This window comes from Lasiodiplodia theobromae, assembly GCF_012971845.1.
Source record: "Lasiodiplodia theobromae strain AM2As chromosome Unknown scaffold_50, whole genome shotgun sequence".
Classification (NCBI taxonomy): Eukaryota; Fungi; Ascomycota; class Dothideomycetes; order Botryosphaeriales; family Botryosphaeriaceae; genus Lasiodiplodia; species Lasiodiplodia theobromae.
This window is the reverse complement of record NW_023336531.1, coordinates 68,596-90,867: the sequence shown is the minus strand read 5'-3', so window position 1 is coordinate 90,867 and position 22,272 is coordinate 68,596. Positions and strand designations below refer to the sequence as shown.

The 22,272-nt window shown below is 59.8% G+C and overlaps 4 protein-coding genes across 4 annotated transcripts; 2 read left to right on the top strand and 2 right to left on the bottom strand.

Moving 5' to 3' along the window:
- Positions 1–1,967: 1,967 nt before the first annotated feature.
- Positions 1,968–2,906, top strand: LTHEOB_11545 (uncharacterized protein; the record flags this gene model as incomplete). The annotated part of the gene is made up of 3 exons (XM_035508313.1): positions 1,968–2,222; positions 2,278–2,338; positions 2,428–2,906. The coding sequence occupies 3 exons, from the start codon at positions 1,968–1,970 to the stop codon at positions 2,904–2,906; spliced, it is 795 nt and encodes a 264-aa protein (XP_035365868.1).
- Positions 2,907–3,718: 812 nt separating this feature from the next.
- Positions 3,719–5,017, top strand: LTHEOB_11544 (RNI-like protein; the record flags this gene model as incomplete). Its single annotated transcript, XM_035508312.1, has 1 exon — positions 3,719–5,017. One exon carries the CDS (start codon positions 3,719–3,721, stop codon positions 5,015–5,017), a length of 1,299 nt encoding a protein of 432 aa, XP_035365867.1.
- A 638-nt stretch (positions 5,018–5,655) lies between these two features.
- LTHEOB_11543 (Non-ribosomal peptide synthetase) lies at positions 5,656–6,003 on the bottom strand (the record flags this gene model as incomplete). Its single annotated transcript, XM_035508311.1, has 1 exon — positions 5,656–6,003. One exon carries the CDS (start codon positions 6,001–6,003, stop codon positions 5,656–5,658), a length of 348 nt encoding a protein of 115 aa, XP_035365866.1.
- A 155-nt stretch (positions 6,004–6,158) lies between these two features.
- On the bottom strand, positions 6,159–22,248 carry LTHEOB_11542 (AMP-dependent synthetase/ligase; the record flags this gene model as incomplete). The annotated part of the gene is made up of 15 exons (XM_035508310.1): positions 6,159–6,252; positions 6,299–6,351; positions 6,409–6,504; positions 6,553–6,612; positions 6,670–7,987; positions 8,036–8,269; positions 8,330–8,386; positions 8,561–8,628; positions 8,713–8,839; positions 8,885–8,916; positions 8,962–9,886; positions 9,986–10,237; positions 10,292–10,300; positions 10,355–21,222; positions 21,271–22,248. 15 exons carry the CDS (start codon positions 22,246–22,248, stop codon positions 6,159–6,161), a joined length of 15,171 nt encoding a protein of 5,056 aa, XP_035365865.1.
- Between the last annotated feature and the right edge of the window lie 24 nt (positions 22,249–22,272).

The window sequence follows — 22,272 nt, the reverse complement described above, 5'->3', positions numbered from 1 at the left end:
ACAAGATCGAGGGAGTGCAGGTTATAAACTGCAAAACACGGACGATAGACTTTCTAAAGACCGGGGAAGAATACGTCGCCCTTAGCTACGTTTGGGGGCAGGTCAAGACTCCTGAATTCAAGCCACAAGCCAGCAGGCTACCGCAAAAGGCGGAAAGAACCATCGAAGATGCACTGGTAGTCACCTTAGCACTTGGATACTCCTTTCTCTGGGTTGATAAATATTGCATCGACCAACTCGACGAAGAAAAGATGATACACCAGATTCGAAACATGGATACTATCTATCAGCAGTCTACAATCACGATCGTTGCTGCTGCAGGCGAAGATGCGGAATACGGGCTTCCGGGAGTTAGTGAGCGTCCTCGAGTTTTGAAAACGCACTGCAGGATCGAGAATTATCTTTTCTGCCGCCATGGATTTGTAGGTATGCGCAATAACACATATCACTCTCCTCAACGCAGGTTACTCGAAAGGTCGAAATGGAACACAAGGGCTTGGACATATCAGGAAGGCGTGTTTTCCAGGAGATGCCTTGTGTTCACCGACGAACAAGTATCGTTTGCCTGTCGGGTCGTCTCTGTGGATCAAGGAGCTGAAACTCGCTCGACACCAGAATCCCCCCAGGAGAATATGGAAAAGGGCCGGCTAAAGCTCTTGTCTACCGGTCTGGGAGAGTTAGAAGATCGGGTATGCCAGTATACTCAAAGGGATATCACCCATTACGATGATCGTTTGAGGGCCTTCTCGGGGATACTACGGGCCTTCGAAAACGCGGAACCACCTACCTACAACGTCTGGGGCCTGCCGGTATTTCCGATGGAGAGAGGCGCCTCTCTGAAGCACTCTTCGGCTGCTAGATTTCTGCAATGGCTGTGCTGGCGCGATATGGATGATCTCCCCGTCGATCGACTTTCGCAGTTTCCAAGTTGGTCCTGGGTTGCTTGGCCTGGGGAAGGCATCGATGTGGGGGCATTACAAAAAGACAAGGTTGTTTGGGAGGATGACGAGCCGGAACAAGTCTTTGTGGAATTGATAAATGGAACACTACTTCCTTGGGACAAACTGGAGGAGTTAAATTACCTAAGTGAAGACCCAGATCAGCTTTCCCGATTTCTTTGGTTGGATGCCTGGATCCTGCGTGTTAGAATCAGGTATGATCAGGAGAGGGCCTCAAACGGGTATCTGCCATTTCAAGCTACTCTTGTACTCGAAAATAACCAATTTCCGGCTGGTATCTCCCTCACCACACCCACAATTTTCACAAGCTATTCTTGCTCGTTTGGAGAGCGCGTCAAAACCGCGGGTTCTGAAGGTATAATTCTACCGAGCATTATCGGTGGCCCTCTGTCTAATTCTGCTGTTGTAGTAGAGATGATTGATGGGACTGCCTTCCGTGTTGGTGTAATTTGGGTTGATGATTTTTTTACATCAGATGGACGCCCTATATCTAGCGAACACCTTAGAGCAGGAGCTTCTCGACGCCTGATTAGACTCGGTTAGCTACTTATCTAGCGTTTTCATAAATCGAATGTGTTGTCAATCCGAATAGTTATACGTAAAGGTAAAGGACAACCCTCGAATTTGCGTCAGAGATGCGAAACAAAAGCTCTGGGCATCGGGGCTGCGGCCACGGCAGCATGTACAATGCTGTCTAGTACCCATCCGGCCACACGGACAATGGTTACCAGTCTACGCTCGCTAAAATTGGAACATATGTTTGATTGCCTCACAATGGGGCAGCCAAAACGGTTGGACCGGGGGCGGTGTTTCTCGCCAGTGCGCCATCAGCCCTAGGCAACAGTTGGACCAACACAATACAACTACGTAACAGCCTCCAACTGCACAATTCTTGCCAAGACACCTCGAAATAAGTGCATGTTCTCATCTCCGGAGCGCAAAAAGCCTTCAATCCCCTACTCTACTCTCACCTAACGCCCATTACCCACCATCAACCACGCCACCACTATGTCCCTTGACCTATCCATCACCTTCCCCAAGGACGAGGGCGAGGACTGGTCGCTTGAGCATAAGACCCGAGACATCCTCATCCCATACCTGCAACCGACGTCCCAGACCTCACCCGCCGCCGCCGCCGCCATCGACCTCATCGCGCTGTGCCAGTCCGAGGCGGAGAAGCAAAACCTCGCGCAGCGCGCCCTCGGCGAGGGCTTCTGGTACATGACATGGGAAGCTCGCCGAACAGATCCCGGCCGCGCACGGGTCGCAGGACCGCCTAGTCGCACTCATCCGCGCCCTCCGCGACGCCGACATCCAGCCATCCAACCCCTACGCCGAGCTCCCACACATGGGCATCGTGCTGAGCGAGCGGTTCCACCGTAAGGAACTTACCTATTCCTTGTTTCCTTTTTTTGCTCTCCCTCATTCACCCATCGCCCTGATCTTTTCGCTGATACCGCACGCCCAGAGATCTCTGCCGCCCCGCCAGCGCCCGGAACCGACCTTGACCAGAGCCAGTGGAAAAACCTAAACGCCCTCTCCGCGCGCCTGTGCCAGGCCGGCATCGTCGTCCGGTCCAGCGACACCATCATCGTCATTGCCGAAGCCCTCGAGAAGCGCCCCGATCCCCGGTCCCGCGCGTACCAGGCGCGCGGCCCGCTGCTAAACTTCCACGTCCCCATCGCGGCGGATTGGATCATCAGGTGCGCGGAGCAGCTGTACGCCGTCATGAGGTCGGGTGAGGCGGAAGGCGCGGGGTGTCCGTGGAAGAAGAGGAGGGGGATCTTTGAGGAGCGGTGGAGCTTCTGGAAGGAGCAGTTAGTTGATGTCGCGGAGCGGGAGGAGGCGTGTGAGGAGGGGGTAAAGGAGGTGGCAAGGAAAGCGGCGGAGAGGATGGATGAGGTTGAGAGGGATGGGTGGGGGCATTCGGAGATTCGGAGTCAGTAGGCTATGGCTGGATGGGATGCCTCTGAGATTGAGGATGTTCGAAACCAGTATATTTCCTGGAATAAATGCACTCGGCTTTTATAGCCTTTAGATAAAGATTTCTGCTCGGATACGCACAGCGCTACACAACAGAATCTTTCTATTGCTCGAGCACAAGCCTACACGTCGCTATGGACACCTCGGAGACCCAATTCAAGCAGCTACCTTCGTTGGCAATAAAGAATGCGCGAAGGTGCTTCTCCCAACACCCTAAAGCGAATGTTGATACGGATAGCGGCATCGTCGGCACCTCATTACAGGCAGCGGCTTGCCACGGACTTTCTAGAATTGTGAAACTTTTGCTATCGAACGAAGAGGATACCAAGCCCGTGAACGTCAACAATGCAGATGACGTCTTTGGACTTCTGATGGTATTGCGCAGAATGATCCATAAGTTATCTGCTGGCAGCGTAGAATATATACGTGCCAGATGACTAAGCAATAGCAAACAAGGTAGCAAACAACGAAGGGAGTCGAGTAGCATGGAATCCACTAACTCCGTCAACTTCGTTTACTCGCAGCTGCTGCAACGCTTGATAAATAGGCTGCGGATCTGACTGGCAGAGCAGCGTTCTCTACTTTACTCTTGGAGGCAGAGTGAAACTGTTTATGGTTCTATTAGTTATTGTCCGGCCCGGTGTCCTTTATTAAGTTCCAAGTTCGGCCGAATAATAACTCAGTGGGTCCATGCGCTTCGGTAACCACATTGGGCGACCGAGACTCTCTTACTTAAGAAAGCCTTGACTACCTCTTTCATCCACGGCATTCCCACCATGGCACGCTTCACTGACCTAAACGAAGATGTTCTTCGGCTGATTCTTGAGCACATCTACTTCTGCCAAGGAACGTTTCACGCCCTAACGCTGACTTGCAAGTCCATTTCAGAGCTAGCGACGGAGTTCTTATACTACAAAATCGACGTATCGTGTCGCCATCCTGGGTTCACAAACCGGTTTGAAATCTTACTCCGAACCCTCACACAGCCCGACCAAAGACGACGTTGCCAGCTGCTCTCCTACATCCGTGAGCTCAGCATACCGCATTGCGTTGACCATGACGGGAGGCGTGAACCGGCAACCACTCGACTCCTCAACTCCATCGAGCAGACACACGCACCCGGTCTGTCTACATCAAATTTTCCGCGTCTCCGCTCCGCCCACGTGATCGACGACGTCGCCATCCAAGACGTGGCCCGCCTCCTCTACTCAACCCCCATCGAAACCGTCCGCATCGGCAACAGCTACGACCGCAATCTCCGCACCCTCCGCACCCTCCGAAACCGCCGTCACCTCCGCAACGCCTCTCCGCCGACCGTCTCCCTGAGCAACCTCCCCCGCCGGCAGGACCCTCTCGCGTCCCTCTCCATCCACACGCACTACCCGCCCGCCACCCTGCGCGACCTCCTCCTCATCTCCGGGGGCGTCAAGCAGCTCGTCCTGCGCGAGCCCGGCACCATGACGGCCAGTCCCTTCGATCCGCGCGTAGGGGCGCACCTAGGCATCATGAGCGGCAGATACTCGCCCGCGCAATTCGGCGACGCGCTGGCGCCGCTGCGCGCGACGCTGCAGTCGCTGGACCTCACGACATCGGAGACGCTCAAGTGGCCCGGCGGCCACGACGGCAGCCGCCTCGACCTGCGCGCGTTCGGCCGCCTGAGGCGCGTGAGGGCGGACAGCAAGTGCTTCTTCCCGCATCCCAGCAGGAACAACAAGGAGGATATCTGCCCGCTGCTGCCCGCCAGCATCGAGGCGCTGGAGCTGTGCTTCGACTTCATGGACAGTGCTGTCACGCGCGTTGTTCTCGGCATCGGGGAGGCCGATGATTACCAGTGGATCGTCAACCTGGTTCAGGGCGCGCCAGCGTGGGTGCCGCGGCTGCAGAGTCTGAAGGTGAAGGAGGAGGGCGTTTTGAGTCGCGTTGTCTGCGGCGTTTATGTCGACGCCTTTCGCGAATGGGACCCCCCGCCGCATGTGAAGGCCATTTTGGCGGCGGGACTTGTCGCGGTTGAGGTGACGGTGAAGGTTCTGAATAAGGATGGGGTTGAAGCTCGAGGCCGGATTCTAGAGCTGTAATGTACGTTTCATAGCTCCGTGGAGGCTGTGCTGTAACAGTCGCAGGTTGAGTTGCCAGATTTGCCAGATTCCTGGGCGGAGGTGGAGCTGGCAAAGTTGCTTGAAGATGCTTATTGAGGGTGGAAGGTATGAATAGCGGACAAGGCAGCGAGAGACTGTTGGGAACGGCGAGGAAGCGGGCAAGTGACAGCCGGCCAAGGCGATGCTGGGCTACGCGTTGTTTTTGCAGAGTAAGCACAGCGTGAGTTCCATGCTTAATAGCATGTTAAACTGAATGAATATCATATCTACCACGCCAGCTCACCCTGAGCTTCCCATAGTAGATTCAGATGACGTATATGTTGGAACAATCGACGGAAGTCATGTCTCCAAGCTCCATATCCAAAGTTTTGCCGTGGCCGAGCAGGAGTCTTCTGTCCCCAATCATCATCATCTCTGGAGTACCTGTGCAGCCGTAAGTGAAAGAAAGCCGGCGACCTCGTTCGAGTCCGTCCTAAACATGACAAGCATCAACACCTCCAAATTTTAAATGTCGCGTTAGAGTGTTTCTATTCAAAAGAATAACTGAGATTTAGAGGTAACTGTGGCACCGAAATCAAAAACTAAACAAGAAAACTACACGAGAAACTATGTACCGCTCAACCGCTGAGCATGAACGCCTGCAACCTCCTCGTCGGCCTGTCTAACAACTCTTCGACCAAAAACTTGACGTCTCGCCTGCCGTAAGCCTCGCTCAAGGCGGCGGCGGCAAGTAGACTCTCACCCCAGAGATCCCAGAACGACACGTCATCAGAATCATCCTCTCCACAGCCCAACACCTCCTGCCATACATCCTTGACAATCTGCTCGGCAGGGGCCTCCAGATACTCCTTCAGCGGCGGGGAATCCGGCGGCGTCGTCTGGGCCGGGAGCTGAAGCGGAAGACGTGGATGCTTCACCTCCTTCTCCTTCTCATCAACCACCACCGACTCGCTCTTAGCCAGCATCCCCTCCACCACACTCCGCAGCATCTCCACCATCGTCTCCGCCACCTCATCCCCCACCGCATCAGCCGAATACGCCAAATCGACGACAAACTCCTCCAGCCCACCATCAGCACCACCACTCCGCCCTCGCGGCCTGCCCGCCACCCACACATCCGTCACATCACCAGGCGGCGCAAAGCTCTCCAACCGCCACTCGGAATCCCCACCACTCCGCACCTCCCCCTCCCCAAACCCCTCAAAGCTCGTAAACTGCACAATCGACGAAAACCGCGTCCACGCCGGCCACCCCGCACACCTCTCAAACACCCGCCTGAACCCGAGCGTCTCAAACGGCAACCCCTCGACCTGCTGCTCCCGCACCTGCTCCGCGGCCTCCTTCCCACCACCGCCGGCACCGACGCGCACCCGCACCGGCACGACGTTCATACACGGTCCCACCACCTTATCCCCACCAGCCACGCTACTCCGCCCCGCCACGATGCTCCCAAACACGACGTCGGCCTGGCCAGACATCCGCGCCAACACAACCGCCCACCCCGCCTGCAGCACCGCCGCGAACGTCAGGCCCGAAGCTTGCAGCGCCGCGCTATCGACGCGCAGCACGCGCGTCTGCGTCGCGGAGAGCGGGAAGCGGTGCTGGTGCGCCGCCGGGTTGTTACTTCCGACGATGGGCGTCATGCGCGCGCCGTGGAGGAGGGTGCGGTAGTGCTGTTCTGCTGCCGCCTCGTCGTTCTGCATGGAGGCGTGGATGAAGGCGGCGAAGGGGGAAGCGGGGGACAAAGCGGTGCCGGCGTACGCGGCGCGCAGGTCGGCGAGGAGGATGGGCAGGGAGAGCCCGTCGTACTGGGCGTGGGAGAGGCGGATGGTCAGCGAGTGTGTGGTTGTCGGGCTGCTGCTCTGCTGCGTGCAGAGGAGGAAGGCGGTGCGCGGCGTGCTGAGGGTCAGCGGGGCGCGCATGTCGGCGGCGATGGCGGAGGCGGGGGAGGTGTTGTGGGGGTGGTGGGAGAGGAGGGGCGTGGGAAGGCGCTTCAGGACGACCTGGTAGAGTTGGCGGCCTTGCACGGCGAAGACGGTGCGGAGGATGGCGTGGTGCGCGACGAGGGTTTGGCATGCGGCGGCGAGGCGCTGCTCGTCGATGACGCCGGTGATGTGGTAGGTTAGGTAGTTGTTGTAGCCGCGCGAGCGCAGGTGGTTGTGAGAGAGGGTCCAGGCTTGGTAGTCGGTGGCGGGCAGGACGTCTTCGATGTTGTCTTTGGTGGAGCCCACGGCGGGGCAGACGACGTCCTGCAGGAAGGTGTCGATGTGGATGTCGCCGAGTGTGGAGAAGGGTTTGTGTGATGGCTCCTTTTCCGAACTCTCTTCAACCGTGATGACGGCGGCCATGTCTGCCAGCACTGGTGCCGTGAAGATTTGCCGCACGCTGAGAGATAGGCCGAGAGCACGGCTGGCGTGGGCAAGGCGCATGGCTGAGATGGAGTCTCCTCCCAGCTGGATGAAGTTGGACTCGGCACCCAGTCTTTCCTTGTCGAGCTTGAGCACCTTCGCCCAGAGACCGCGCAGCCGTTCTTCCATGTCCGACAGCGGCCCAACATCCTCCTTGACTTCCTCAGGCAACACGCACTGCTCCAGCGAAAGCTGTTGGCCAAGTGCATACAGCTTCTGGCGGTCGACTTTTCCTCCAGGCGTCAGAGCCACATTCCGTACAACAACGTACGCCGTCGGCACCATGAAAGGTGGTAATACCGTCTCCAGCTTCTTCCGCAGCTCTTGTACCGTACTCCTTGCCCCCTCATTCTCCTCCAAAGAGATCCACTCCATGACTCCACTGCCACCAGCATTCCTCTTACCAACAAAGGCCGTGAGCCGCAGCTCACCACCCAGCTTCGACATAGCCGCCACAGCAACCCAACCCTCGGGCAACGCAGCAGCCACATGCGTCTCGATCTCGCCCAGCTCAGCGCGCTGGCCATGGATCTTAACCTGACTGTCCTTCCGGCCAATGATGTGCACACTGCCGTCAACCGGATCAAACCTCGCCAGATCTCCCGACCTGTACATCCTCGCCGGCATCAAACCCGGCACATCCACCATCTCCTCCCTCCTCCACCTCGGCGGCTCGATGAACGCCGCCTTCGTCCTCACCTCATCATTCAAATACCCATCCGCCAACGTCGCGCCCTCAACCACCAACTCGCCCACCGCCCCGACCGGCACCAACCTTCCCACATCCGCCGGATCAACAATCCAAAACCGATTCCCGCCGAGCCTTCCACCCAACCACCCGGGGTCCGCGTCAGCGCTCAACGCACCCGACTCACACACATACACCGCGCACTCAGCCGGCCCGTACCCATTCATCAGCGCCACCCTCGGCGCCCAGGCCCTAATCGCATCCCTCGTCAACCTCTCCCCACCCATCACCAGCGTCTTCAGCCCCGCCACTTTCTCCGGCGAGAGCAAGCCAGCCACCGTCGGCGTCAAAAACGCCCACGATATCCTCCGCTCCCTCAGCACGCCATCCAGCGCGCTCAGCCGCGCGTCAGCGGCCGGCACGCACAGCGTCGCGCCGACGCTCAGCGCGCCCCATATCTCGGAGAGGCTGACGTCGAAGACGAAGCCGGCGAACTGGAGGACGCGGGAGTGGCGGGTGAGGCGGAGCGAGCGCGTGAAGCCGTGCGCGGAGCTGCAGAAGGCGCGGTGGGAGAGGACGATGCCCTTGGGGCGGCCGGTCGTGCCGGATGTGAAGATTATGAAGGCCGGGTCGTCCGGAGTAGCACCGTCTGCGTCGGCGTCGGCGGCGGCGGTGGAGGGGGTGGTGGTAGTGGTGTTGTTGTCGCTGACTGGCGGCAGCGCCCGCACCACCGCCTCGTCGACGACGTACTCCCTTACCCCGGTCTCGTGGACGCGCCCGCGCTGCTGCGGGCCGACTAGTATGAGCGATGCACCGCTCTCCCGCACGATCAGCCCGTTGCGCTCGTCCGGGAAGCCGACGTCGAGCGGCACGTACGCGCCGCCGGCCCGCAGGACAGCCAGCATGGCGACGACGACCCAGGCGCTCTTCTCGAACAGCACGGCCACTGGCGCGCCGCCGCGGCGGACGCCGAGGGAACGCAGCTGCTGTGCCAGGCGGGCGGACGCGTCGTCCAGCTCGGCGTACGTGAGCGTCGCGTCCCAGGACTCGATGGCGGTGGCGTGCGGGTGCAGGGCGGTCTGCTGGGCGATGAGGTCGTGGACGGTGGTGTGCAGCGTCTCCGGGACGCGCGAGTTCCACGTCGCGAGGGAGCGCTTGTCGTGCGAGCTGAGGGGGTCGATGTCGTTCAGCGTGGTGGTGGTCGCGGGCCCGGAGCTGCAGAGCTGCTGCAGGACGTGCGAGAATTGGTGCAGCAGGCGCTCGACGTGGGCGGCGGTGAAGACGGCGGACGCGTACCGCGCTGCGATGCTCGCGCCCGTCGACGTGACGGTGCATTCGACTACCAGCGGGTAGTCGAGGAAGCCGCCGGCCGACACGGCGTCGTCGTCGTCGACGGCGCTCCAGAGCTTGGTGGTTGGCGCCTGCTCGTCGGCTCCGTCCTTGTCGGCTGGCTGGATGACAAGCAGGTTCTGGAAGTTGCAGGCCGCTTTGGCTGTCGGACCGAGCTCTTTGATGCGCTGTAGTCCCACGTGTTGGAACGGCGCCATGTCGATTGTTTGCGTCTGCACGGCGGCGAGGTAGGCGTCCAGCGTTTGCTTGGGATCCAGGTGCACGACCGTCGGAACGGTCGCGATGGTCGGGCCCGTCGTGGTGGTGATGCCGGGCACTGGGATGTCTCTTCCGCTGAAGGTTTCTCCGAAGAGTACCGAGTCGGAGCCTGTGTAGCTCCTGAGGATCAATGCCCAGGCGGACCTGAGGAGGGTTGGGGTGGTAATCGAGGATCCGGAAGAGCGGGAGAATGTGACTGGGTGTGTCATCGCTGCGTCGGCCACCACCTGCGTATCTGTGGACTTGACCTCTGGGAAAGTGGCCGCGCTGCTGTCTGCCAACCGGCTCTTCCAGTAGTTGTCCGCTGCAGCCGTGTCCTGCTGAGAAAAGTAGGCTTGAACTTGCGAGAATGGCGCGACAACCGGTGACAGAGGCTTGTTGTGGTACAGCTGCTCGAGCTCCTCAAGCAGCAGCTTCGTGGACCAGCCGTCGTAAATGGCGTGGTGAACCGTCCACACAAAGTAATCGTCGTCTTCAGCCTCCACAATGCAGTACCTGGCCAAGGGGGTCCCGGGTTCCATAGGATTCTGCTTGTCCTCTGCAAGATACCCCTCGAGACTAGTAGTAGTTGTCCACTCGACGCCACGGTCCTTTAGAACCACTTGAATGTACACCCCATCGACATCGACAATCACAGTGCGCAGGATAGAATGCCTCTGCACCACCGCCTCCCACGCCTTCTTGAACCGCGGCACGTCCAGGAACGGATGCAGACTGAACACGCTCTGCGCCGTATACGTGCCGCCATTCTTCGCCGACAGCGCCAGCAGCCCCTCCTGCAGCGGCGAACAAGCGTACGCATCCTCGACCTCCCTGCGCGGGATCCCGTGCTGCTGCTCGAGCCGCGCGAAGACGCGCTCCGGGGCATCCACCAGCGCGAACGGCGCCGGCGGCTTCTTCCACGCTTCTTCTTCATCTTCTTCCTCATTCTCCGCGCCCCCGAGCAGCTTGGCTGTCCGGGCCATTTCGCACAGCTTGTTGTTGCGGAGAATATTCTGCACCGTGATGTCGATGCCGTGCTCGCGCGCCAGCGTGGCCAGCCGCATGGCGCCGATCGAGTCGCCGCCCAGCTGGAAGAAGCCGTCGTCGACGCCGATGGTGTCGACGGGCAGCCGAAGCACTTCGGCCCACAGGCGGCGCAGGTCCGTCTCGCTCTGCGTGCTCGGTGCCCGCTTCTCGGCGTCCGTCAGCGAAAGGCGCGACAACTGTTCCTGGGAGAGGCTGGCGGCCAGATCGCGCAGCGCGCGGCGGTCGATCTTGCCCGGGATGGAGAGCGGCATGGCGGCGAGCGGGACGTACATGGAGGGCACCATGTGAGGGGGGATGTGGGTCTGCAGGTGCTGTTGGAGGGAGACGAATTGTGCTTTGAGCTCCTCGGATAGATCGAGGTGTTGCTTCCCATCTTCGAAGTCCAGGAAGGCGGCCAGCAGCTGCACGCCGCCGCTGAGTTTGATCTTCTCGACGGCGACGTGGAGGAGGCGGCTCGTCGCCTGCCTGATGTGGTGCTCGATCAACGTCAGCTCGATGCGTTGGCCGCGCAGCTTGACCTGCGTGTCCTTCCGCCCCACGAAGTTCATGGAGCCGTCGGCGTTGAACTTGACCAGATCACCCGTCTTGTACATGCGGCGAGTCTGTCCGTTTTCAGTCATTGCCCACTTTGGATTGACGACAAACGCTGCGTCCGTCTTAGCCGCATCGTTGAGGTAGCCGCGGGCCAGCGTGGGCGCCTCGACGAGTAGCTCTCCCGTGCTCCCCACCGCAGCCAGGCGGTTGCAGTCATTGGGATCAACGATCCAACAGCTGCCCGTGATAGACTTCCCGATGAGGGCCGGATCATCTGTTCTGCTGACGCCCACGGCGCTCGTGCTGAAGATGCAGCACTCGGCCGGCCCGTACGCTTCAATCAAGCAAACCTCGCTGGCCCACGTCTGGAAGATGTCAGCATCCAGCGGCTCCCCTCCAACAACGACCGTCTCGAGCATAGGTAGTTTCTGCGGCGACAGGGTGCGCACGAACGACGCCGTGAACAAGGCCCAGTTCACGCGCATGCGGTTCATGGCGGCCATGATGTTGCCCGTGCGTTCGGCAGCCGACGGCACGCACACGCAGCCGCCGTGCGCCAGCGTCGTCAGCATCTCGGCGATGCAGACGTCGAAGACGTACGACGCGAAGTTGAGCACGCGCGAGTCGGCCCTGAAGCGTAACGTGTGGCCGTGGTCGGTGACGCTGCGGCTCAGGGCGCCGTGCTCCATGACGACGCCTTTCGGCGTGCCCGTGCTGCCTGAGGTGAAGATCACGTACGCGGCGTCGGAGAGTGCCGATCGGGGAGACGTGGCGTTGGAGAACGGGAGTGATTCGAGCAGCTTCGGGGACACCTCGATCACCTGCTCGGCGAACTGCGCGCAGGACTCGGTGGTCTGGGGACATGTGAGGACGAGCTTGGCTTGCGTCTGTTCGACAACTCCCTGCTGCCACTCGCGGGGGTACGATGGGTCCATGGGGACGAAGGCACCGCCGGCTCGGAGGATGGCGAGTTTTGCGACAACGACCCAGGCTGATTTCTCCATGCAGAAAGGGACGAGGGTTTCCGGCCGGACGCCCAAGGAAACGAGATGGTCTGCCAATGCGCTGGTGTAAGATTCTAGTTGGGCGTAAGTAAATTCGCCGTCCCATGCACAGACGGCCGGTCGTTCCGGCTGTGAAGCTGCCAGCTGAGATATACGGTCGTGGATGCAGACATCATTGTCCGGAGTAGGAGGAGTCTGCTGCTGACGGATTTCCTCATCCCAGTGGAGGATCTGTTGGAGACCCTGTGGACCAAGAACGTCGAGTTCTGACACTTTCAGGAGTTGGTCTTCCAAGCAAAGTTGTTGAAGGATGCTGTCAAACTGCTGCAGCATGTGCACGACGTGCTCCTCGTTGAGCAGACGGCTGTCGTAACCAGCAAGGACCTCGCAATGTGCATCGTCAAGGCTGCACTGTACGGTAAGGGGGTAGGAAAAGAAGTCGGAATGCTGGTCCGACTCGAGCCACCTGCCCATTACTGCGCTCTCGTCTGACTCGCGCATTTGCCTGGGCTGGATGACCAGCAGGTTCTGGAAATTGCAGGCGGCCTTGCTCGCTGAGCTGAGATGGGCAATGTTTTGCAGGCCAAAATGCTCGTGGGGGAGCGAGCCTAGCCAATCGCGCTGCACAGTTTCCAGGTACTGGCTCACCGTCGACGCACCGTTCACCTTGACAACAACGGGGAGGGTGCACAGTGTGGGACCTACGACGCCCTCGATGCCCAGGAGAGAACCCGAACGTCCAGAGGACACAGTCCCGAACAGGACTTCGTCCCCTTCGCAGTATTGCCGGAGCAACACTGCCCACGCTGCTCGGACGAGGGTCGAAGTGGTGATGCGCGACCCCGTCTTCCGGCTGAACTGGATCTGAGACGTTTTGAAAGAAGCCACTTCAGGGGCTTGTCCTGATGAAGAAGGTTCGGGGAAAGTCTGGGCCGAGAAGTGCTCAAAGGTGTTGGTCCAGTAGGCAGACGACTCGGCATGTCCATTAGAGAGATCCGTCACAAAGCGCTTGAAGCTGGGGCCGGTGGGAGCGGAGCTGCCCTGGTACAATACCTCGACCTGGTCCAAAAGCAACTTCATGGACCAGCCGTCGTAGGTGCTGTGGTGGGCCGTCCAGATGAAGTAGTTGGTAGTGTCTGAAGTGACGATACTGAACCTGTTCAACGGAGTGCCCAGACCCATCGGCGTTGCCTTCTCCTTCTCCAATGCCTCGGACAGATTGCGGCTTGAGGACCACCAGATACTGTCCTGCAAGACCACCTGCACCGTCTCGCCGTCGACCTGTACAATACGCGTGCGGAGAATGTCGTTGCGCGAGAAGACAACACCCCACACGTTCTTGAACTTGTCAATGTCGGTCTCAGGCGGCAGGGCGAAGGTGTTGAAGGCCACATAAGCGCCAGGCTTGCTGAGGGTCAGCGACATGAGGCCTTCCTGCATGGGAGTGCACGGCATGACGTCCTGCACCATGCCGACATCAACCCCACACTTCTGCGCCACCACCTCAAACAACGCCGCGCCAACATCGCGAGCCTGAACGGGCCCCTGCACCTTCGCAGGCACGACCAGCCTCTCATCCGCCGGCGCCGTCTGCTCCGCCGCCAGCTCAGCGATGCTCTCGGCGGCGAACAGCCGTGCCACGCTGAGCACCAAACCCTCCTCTCTCGCCAGCGCCACGAGGCGCATAGCCTGAATCGAGTCGCCGCCCAGCCGAGCAAAAGCATCGTCGGCAAACACTTGGTCTTCCGGCAACCCGAGGATACGGGCAACCAACGCACACAGCTTCTCCTCCGCTTCGCTTTCTGGCTTGCGGCCGGCACGACTCTGCTCGCGCGTGAACGCCGCAACGTCGGCCGCCGTCAGCCCCGCGGCCAGCTTGCCCAGCTCCTTGCGGTCGACCTTGCGCGACGGCGTGCGCGGCATCTGCGCCACGGGAACGATAACGGTCGGTATCTTGTAGGCCAGCAGGCGCGGCGCCATGTACGCCGCGATGGCCGCCAGCAGCGCGTGCAGGAGCCTGCTCTGCTCCGCCGGCGCGGCGGCAGCTAGCGTCGGGCTGGCGATGAAGGCGGCGAGGTGCAACGACGAGGATTCCGCGGGCGTGATCTTCGCCACGACGCTCTCGTCGATGTCCGGCAGGAGATGCGTAACGCCGGCCAGGGCTTCCTTGAGGCAGAACTCGACCTCGGCCAACTCGATGCGCTGGCCCCGCAGCTTAATCTGCGTATCGCGGCGCTCGACGAACTCGACGCTCCCATCGCCGGCCGTCGCGCTATACCTTGCCAGATCGCCCGTGCGGTACATGCGCTGGTTGACCTCCGACGCAACCTCCGGAATCCACACGCACTGCGGCGCGATAAACCCGGCCTTCGTGCGCTCCTCATCGCCCAGATACCCGCCGGCGGCGTTGACCGGGCCCTCGATGACCAGCTGCCCCGTCACCCCCACCGGCGCGAGCTTCGTGTAGTCGTGCGCCTCGACGACCCACGTCCTGCACCCGACCGGCAATCCCAGGTTCGGCGGCAGCCGCACGCCAGCGCGCAGCGTGCCGGCGACGCACAGCGACGACTCTGCGGGCCCGTACGCCGACAACAAATGCGCGCGCTCGCTCCACTTGGCGACTTCAGTCCGCATCAGCGGCTCGCCGCCCATGATGACGGTGCGCATGCCGGGCAGTTTCTCCGGATCGAGGCTGCGGCCGAGGGACGGCGTCAGGTGCGCGTAGTTGGCGCGGAGGCGGGCGAAGGCGCCGGCGAAGTCGTTGATGCGGTCGGCCTCGGACGGGATGCAGATGCAGCCGCCGTGCATGAGCGTCGCGAGGTGGTCGCCGACGGACGCGTCGAAGGCGTAGGCGGCGAATTGGAAGACGCGCGAGTTGGACGTCACGGCGCAGCAGGGGCCGAAGGCTTCGAAGGAGGAGTACATGCCCGAGTGGCTGTGGACGATGGCTTTGGGTTTGCCGGTGCTGCCGGAGGTGAACATGACGCAGAGGGTGTTGTCATGGTGGTAGGTGTGCGTTGGCAACTTGGTTTCTGTGGGAAGACCAGGTAAATGGTTTTCGGAGAGGGTGATGACGGCATTGATGTGGTCGGTCAGGGAAGAGCTGAAGGCTGGGCTGGCGATGGCTATCTTTGCGTCCACGGCCTGGGCGAGCTCGATTCGTTTTTCTGCCGAGTGGTGCGCCGGATCCAGGAGCAGAAAGGCAGCGCCGCTCTTCATGACGGCCATCATGGCGATGAGCGTCCACTTGGACTTTTCAAAGCACAGCGGGATGATCGTGTTGGGCCTGGCGCCCATGGCGTAGAGGCGCGCTGCCAGGGGTGACGACAGCTTGCTGACTTCCTCGTATGTGAAGCTGCCGTCCCACGCACACACTGCCTCCACGTGCGGGTGTTGAGCTACGCGCTCCTCAATCCGGTCGTGGATGCAGCGCTCGATGATTTCTGGTACGTGGCTGTTCCACTTGGCAATTTCACGGTAGTCCTCGGGACTGACCATGTCGACATCTCTCAGCCTCTGTTTGCCGCCTGTGAGCAACTGACCGAGTACGTGCGCAAACTGGTGCATGATACGGCCCATCTGCGTACTGTTGATAAGGTCCGAGTCGAAACTGCACTTGAGTTCCATGTTAGTACGTGAGGGAGTACATTCGAGCATGATGCCGTAGTTATTGAACGTCGCCATCTCATCCCAGTCATGACGGTGTCTGAGAACACTATCGGGGCGCTCATCTCTGGCCTCGGGCTGCACCACCAGCACGTTCTGGAAGCTGCACGCCGTTTCCGTGTCGGCGTTGATGCTGCGGATGCCTTGAAGGCCGAGGTACTCGAAACCGTCCATGGAGCCTACGCAATTTTGGACCAGCTGAAGGAAATCGTCAACGCTCTGTTCCATGTCGACATTGACCCGCAGTGGCACCGTTGCAAAGGCCGGGCCAATCATCTCCTGGATCCCTTCGATGGGCGCATTGCGGCCTGTCACCGTAGAGCCGATGACCACGTCGCTGTTCTCGGTATATCTCGAAATGACAAAAGCCCATGCTGCTCGTACGACATTTGCTGCCGTGACATTTGAGGCATTAGTTCCCTCGACCGTGTGATGCAAAAGACCATCAGCCTTGGGCGTGTAGAAGGCGGTGGGCAGCTTGGGAAATATGTCGGCCGAGACGCCAGCCAGTGTAGACTTCCAGAAATCCTGAAGCGTGTCTGGATCCTGCGCTTGGAGCAACCGGACGAATTTGTTGAATGGGGGCGAGATGGCGACGGCTTCGCCAGCATAGACTTGCTCGACCTGCTCCAACAGCTTACCCCATGCCCAGCCATCGTACAAGGCGTGGTGGATGGTAATGCACAAGTGCGCTTGGCCGCTCGCCTCGTCCTCGATGACGGCAAAGCGGCAAAGCTTGTCGCCGTGCAGCATGGGCACCTCGCGGTCTTTCTGAGCGTACGCCGCCATGTCCTTGGCCTCGACCCAGTCGATCATCTCGTCAACCACGACCTGATAGACGCCCGACTTGGTAGTGATCATTCTGGTTCGGAGAATGGCGTTGCGGCGCGCGATGGCCTCCCACGCGCCCTTCAGGCGGTCCACGCTCACACCTTCATCGAGCAGAAAGCTCATCTGCGCCATCTCCATGCCAGGATGCTTCGCCGAGACGGCAATCAAGCCCTCCTGAAGCGGCGTCGCCGGATAGATATCCTGGACAGCGTCATCGCCGACGCGGCACTGCTCGGTAGCTTCCTGCCGCAGCGCGACGACCGCGTCTTCCGGCACCAGCGAGAAGGGGGCCGGGCTGTCGTCCTCCTCCCGCTTCGTAGCCGCGATCTCAGTGAGCGTGAGGCACATATCCGACAGCCTTGGATACTGAAACACAGTCCGCATCGTCAGCCCGAAGCCCCTCGCCCTGACGGCCGCGACCAGCTTCATCGCATCGATGGAATCTCCCCCGAGCCTGAAGAAGTTGTCCTCGGCGCTGATGACCTTCTCGTCGATGCCCAGCACCGCCGCCCACTGCTGACACATCTCCTTCTCCGCTGCCGTCTCCGGCGCCCGGCCGTTCTGGGCGAGAGAGAAGGCCGCCAGCCGCTCGGCCGTGAAGCCGGCGGCCAGCGCGTGCAGGCGCTTGCGGTCGACCTTGTGCGAGTTGGTCAGCGGCACGCGGCGCAGGGGCACGAACGCCGTCGGAATCATGTACGCCGGCACCGTCTTGCCCAGGTGCGCGACGATGCGGTTCTGCAGCGCCGTCCACTCGGCCTTCTCCCCCGCCTCCTCGTCCAGGAGGTCTCCGTTGGGGTATCCGCGGCCGACGCGGATGAAGGCGGCGAGGATGAGGTTCGCGGACGACGCGATGGTGATCATCTCGGCGACGACCTCGTCGATGGGAGACAGTTGGGACGAGACGTGGTGCTCGACCTCGGCCAGCTCGAGCCGCTGGCTGCGGAGTTTCACCTGCGTGTCGCGCCTGCCCAGGAACACGAACTCGCCGTCCGGCGTGTACCGCGCCATGTCGCCCGTCTTGTACAGCTTCCTCCCTGGCGGCAATCCCTCACCAACTAACCAAGCCGGACGGTCGACGAACGCAGCCTTGGACTTCTCCGGCTCCTTCAGGTAGCCCCGCGCCACGGTCGGGCTGTCGATGACGATCTCGCCCAGGCCGCCGAGAGGGGTGAGCTGGTGGTGGTTGCCCGGCTCGACGATGTAGTAGTGCGCCGAGTCGATCGGGTGCCCGATGCTGCGGAAGTCGGTGCTGCTGTTGACCGTCGGCCACGCCTTGACGCAGCTCGACACGGTCGTCTCGCTGGGCCCGTACGCGTTGAACAGCTGCACGCCGCCGTCGCTCCAGTGCCCGATGTCCTGCTCCGCGATGGCCTCGCCGCCCACGACCACGACCCGCAGCGTCGGGACGTCCGCGGGCGAGACGAGCCGGCCGAACGACGGCGTGAAGGTCGCGCGCGAGCACGCGTACTTGTTGATGGAGCCGATGACGTCGTTGTTGCGCTCGAAGTCGGACGGGATGCAGAGCGTGCCGCCGTGCATGATGGTGCCCAGCATCTCGCCGATGCACTGGTCGTAGCTGTGCGCTGCGAAGTGGAGGACGCGGTTGGCTGACTCCGGCCCGGGGTAGAGCTGCATGGCGCGGCAGGTCGCGCTGGCCGAGGACGCGTAGGAGCAGTGGTCGATGATGGAGCCCTTGGGTTTGCCCGTCGTGCCCGAGGAGAAGTGGATGTAGAGGGCTTGGCGGGGGGAGATTGAGACTGCGGGCTGCCCTTCGTTGTGCGGGATTTCTTCGATCATGTGCTTGCTGATGGTCAGCACGGGGATGCCGAGTGACTGCGCCGTTTGGGTGTGTTGGATGGAGCTGAGGATCAGCTTTGCTTCCACGTCGTCGACGATGACTTGGAGGCGTGCAACTGGATGGTCGGGATCCAGCAGAACGAAGGTGGCGCCGGCCTTGATCGCACCGAGCAAGGCCACCTGCGTCCACATCGACTTCTCGAAGAGGATGGGTACCGCATGTTCAGGCTTGATGCCCTGCCCGGAAAGATATTGCGCGAGTCGAGAGGAGAGTTGGTCCAGTTCCGAGTAGGTCATCTTCCCATCCCATGCCTCGGTGGCATATTCGTTGGGCATCTCTTTGACACGGTCCATGAATATCTCATGCACGCAGCGGTCGATGAACTCAGGTGGACCGGGGAGCCACTTTCCGATCTGCTCGCTGTCATGCTGCCCAAAGGCCTTGATATCCTGAAGCAGCGCAAATGGATTGCTGTGAAGCTGCTTGAGAATGTTCTCCATCTGGAAAAGCATCCAGGTGACGTAACGCCCGTCAATCAAGTCCTCATCAAAGTTGGCAGTCAGACGTGTCTCGGAACCGTCGACTCTGACCTGCAGGGCAAGAGCGAACGTCCGAATATTCTCGACGATCTCGAGCCCTGATTTCTCGAACAGATTCTCAGGTGCTGGGTCCGTCGGCGGTTGCAGGATGAGCAGACTCTGGAATCCACAGGCGGCTTCGGCCTCGGGAGAAAGACGGCGGATGCGGCGTAGTCCAAAGTGCTCGTGCGGTATCATCTCCGTGGCTTGATCCTGCAGCTGCTTGAGAAAGCTTTCCACCATTTGGGATTGGAGTAGCTGCACTCTGACTGGTACTGTTGTGATGGTAGGTCCAACGAGTCCGTCTATTCCCGGCATTGAAAGCGACCGGCCGGAGAGCGTCGTACCCATGATCACGTCATCTGTCAAAGAGTGCTGTGAGATGAGGATTGCCCATGCTGCGCGTATGAACGTTGCTGTTGTTATTTCGGATTTACGTGTCTCGGGCAGGGAAAAGGTATGTTCCCTAACGCTGTCGGCGTGGGGTTGGCGATTCGCAGGTGTCAGTGGAGGAAATGTCACTGGCTGTGCGTCCTGGAGCTGTCCTCGCCAGTACGTCGCCGATGCGGCTTCATCAGCCTCCATCAGCTTGCCGATGAAAGATCTGAATTCTAGTACCGGTGGTTCCAGTTGGCCCTGATATGCCTGACCGATCTGATCAAGGATAAGCGGGATGGACCAGCCATCATAGATTGAGTGGTGTGCGGTAAACACGAAGAAGCGGGAGCTTCCCTCAGATACGAGTCCAAGTCGGATCAAACGGTCACCGCATCCCACGTGTTTCTCCGAATCGGCGAGAAGGTAGGTTTCAAGGGCCTCGGAGACGTTCCATTCGGGCTCTTCCTTGAGAACGGCCTGGAAGATCTGGTTGCTGAATTGCACGAATCTGGTTCTCAGGATACTGTTGGCCTGAACGACTTGTGCACAGGCCGCTCTGAATCTGTCCAGATCGGTTGATGCCGTGAGTCGTAGAACGTGGCGGGCAATGTAGGCACCCTGCTCCTTTATTGATAAAGCCATGAGGCCCTCCTGCAAAGGTGTGCAGGGATAGATGTCTTCGATGTCCTCAGGACGAATTCCACATTGCGACCCTGCCGATGAAATTGCATCAGGAAGAGTCTCTCCCTTCATGAGGCCAAACTTGGCAACCGTCTCTTCAGCTGCAAGCTCTACGGCGGAATTTGCGGCCATGTCTGAGAGGATGGGATGGGTGAAGATTGCTGACACGCTGAGAACCATGCCAGCCTTCCTCGAAATGTTGGCTAATTTCATTGCCGAGACAGAGTCTCCAAATTGCAAGAAATTTGAGTTCGGGTGAATTACTTCAGGGTTGACGCCTAGAGCAGTGGCCCATAGTCCTTGGAGGAGCGTTTCAGCATCAGTCAAAGGACGGCTTGGGCGTTCCGCAGCAGAGTCCGTGATGAGCTCAGATGCCATCTTGCTGAGACGTACGCGGTCGATTTTGCCCGATGGCGTAGATGGCAGTCTTGATACAGAAAAGATGGCGCCAGGAACCATATAGGCAGGAAGGATATTTGCGAGCTGCGCCTTCAGCTCGGGGATGACCAAAGGCTGCTTCAGACTCCTATCGGTAACAAACCCAGAAAGTACTCTCTGCTGAGCAGCAAGCACGACACAGACCTCAACGGTCCCCGGCACACATTTCTGCATGCAATGTTCGATGTGGGCCAAGTCCACTCTTTGGCCCGCAAGTTTGACCTGAGTGTCTCGACGTCCGATGTAATCGATAGTACCGTCGGCTGCGTACTTGACGAGGTCTCCAGTGCGGTAGAAACGCCTCGATCCCTGGCCGAAATAGTCTGGCAGATTCACAAAGGCTTTCGCTGTAGCCTCGGGGTTCTGAACGTAGTGCCGAGCCATGTTCGGACCTTCGACGAGCAACTCTCCTACAGCACCGACAGGGGCCAGTTTCGTGTGGTCGGAAGAGTCCACAATCCAGGTTCGCCCGCACACGGCACGGCCAATATTGCTGGGATTGGCTCCTACGATGATAGGATCCGTGGATGTGCACCACACAATCTGGTCCATGGTTAGTATCTGGGCTGAGGGAAGACGATCATTACTTACACATTCAGTGATACCGTAAATGTTCAACAGCTTCACGGCGGGAGCCCATCTCTCGACCAATCTCTCGTTGAGGGCCTCGCCTCCTAACGAGAGGACTTTGAGAGTTGGGACATCTTCAGGAAACAACGAGTCTGCAGCGCTCGGTGTCAGACAGGCCACGTTGGCCTTGAGTGCGGTAATGGATCCGGCCAGGTTGTTGAGTCGGTCATTATCGGAGGGCAGGCATACACATCCGCCAACCAAAAAGGTGCAGAAGGTATCGCTGAGGCTGGTATCAAAGCTGTAGCCGGAGAATTGGTAGGTGCGTGATTCCGAGGTGATCAGCATTGCAGCTCCGTGATCGCGGCAACTTGTGCCAAAGGCATTGTGCTCCTGGAGGATTCCCTTGGGCTTTCCAGTGCTGCCAGAGGTAAAGGTCAATAGCAGGCCGTTTTCTGGCCGCACGTCGGAGCAAGCCTCGTCCAGCGAGTACTCCGGAATGCTTTCCAAGAGTGAATGGTCAACGACCAGCAGTCGATTGGAGTACTCGGCATGAATGCGGCTCGCTAACCCCGCAGAGCTCACTGCCAGTTTTGCACCAAAATCGCGCATCCTATCATGCCAGGTGCGCTGGGGCATGCGAGGGTCGAGCGGCATGAGAATTCCACCGGCCTTCATGACCGCGATCATGGTCACGACGGCACAGATGGACTTCTCGAATGTGAAAGAGACGACATCCTCCACCTGGATGCCATACTTGTGGACTAGGTAATGGCCCAGTTGCGTGGTGGTGCGGTCAAGCTCGCCGTAACTCATTTCACCGTCCCACGAGCAGAGAGCCACGCGGTCCGGCGTGAGAAGAGCTTGGCCATGGAGGATGTCGTGCACGCATTTGTTGATAGGCTTCGTCTCTCGCGAATTCCATTCTTGGATCTGCTCAAAATCAGAACGGCTCAACAACTCAAGGGCAGGGGATCTGGGAAGCGCTTCAAAATCCATGTTTGGAGAATCGGTGTCGTGACG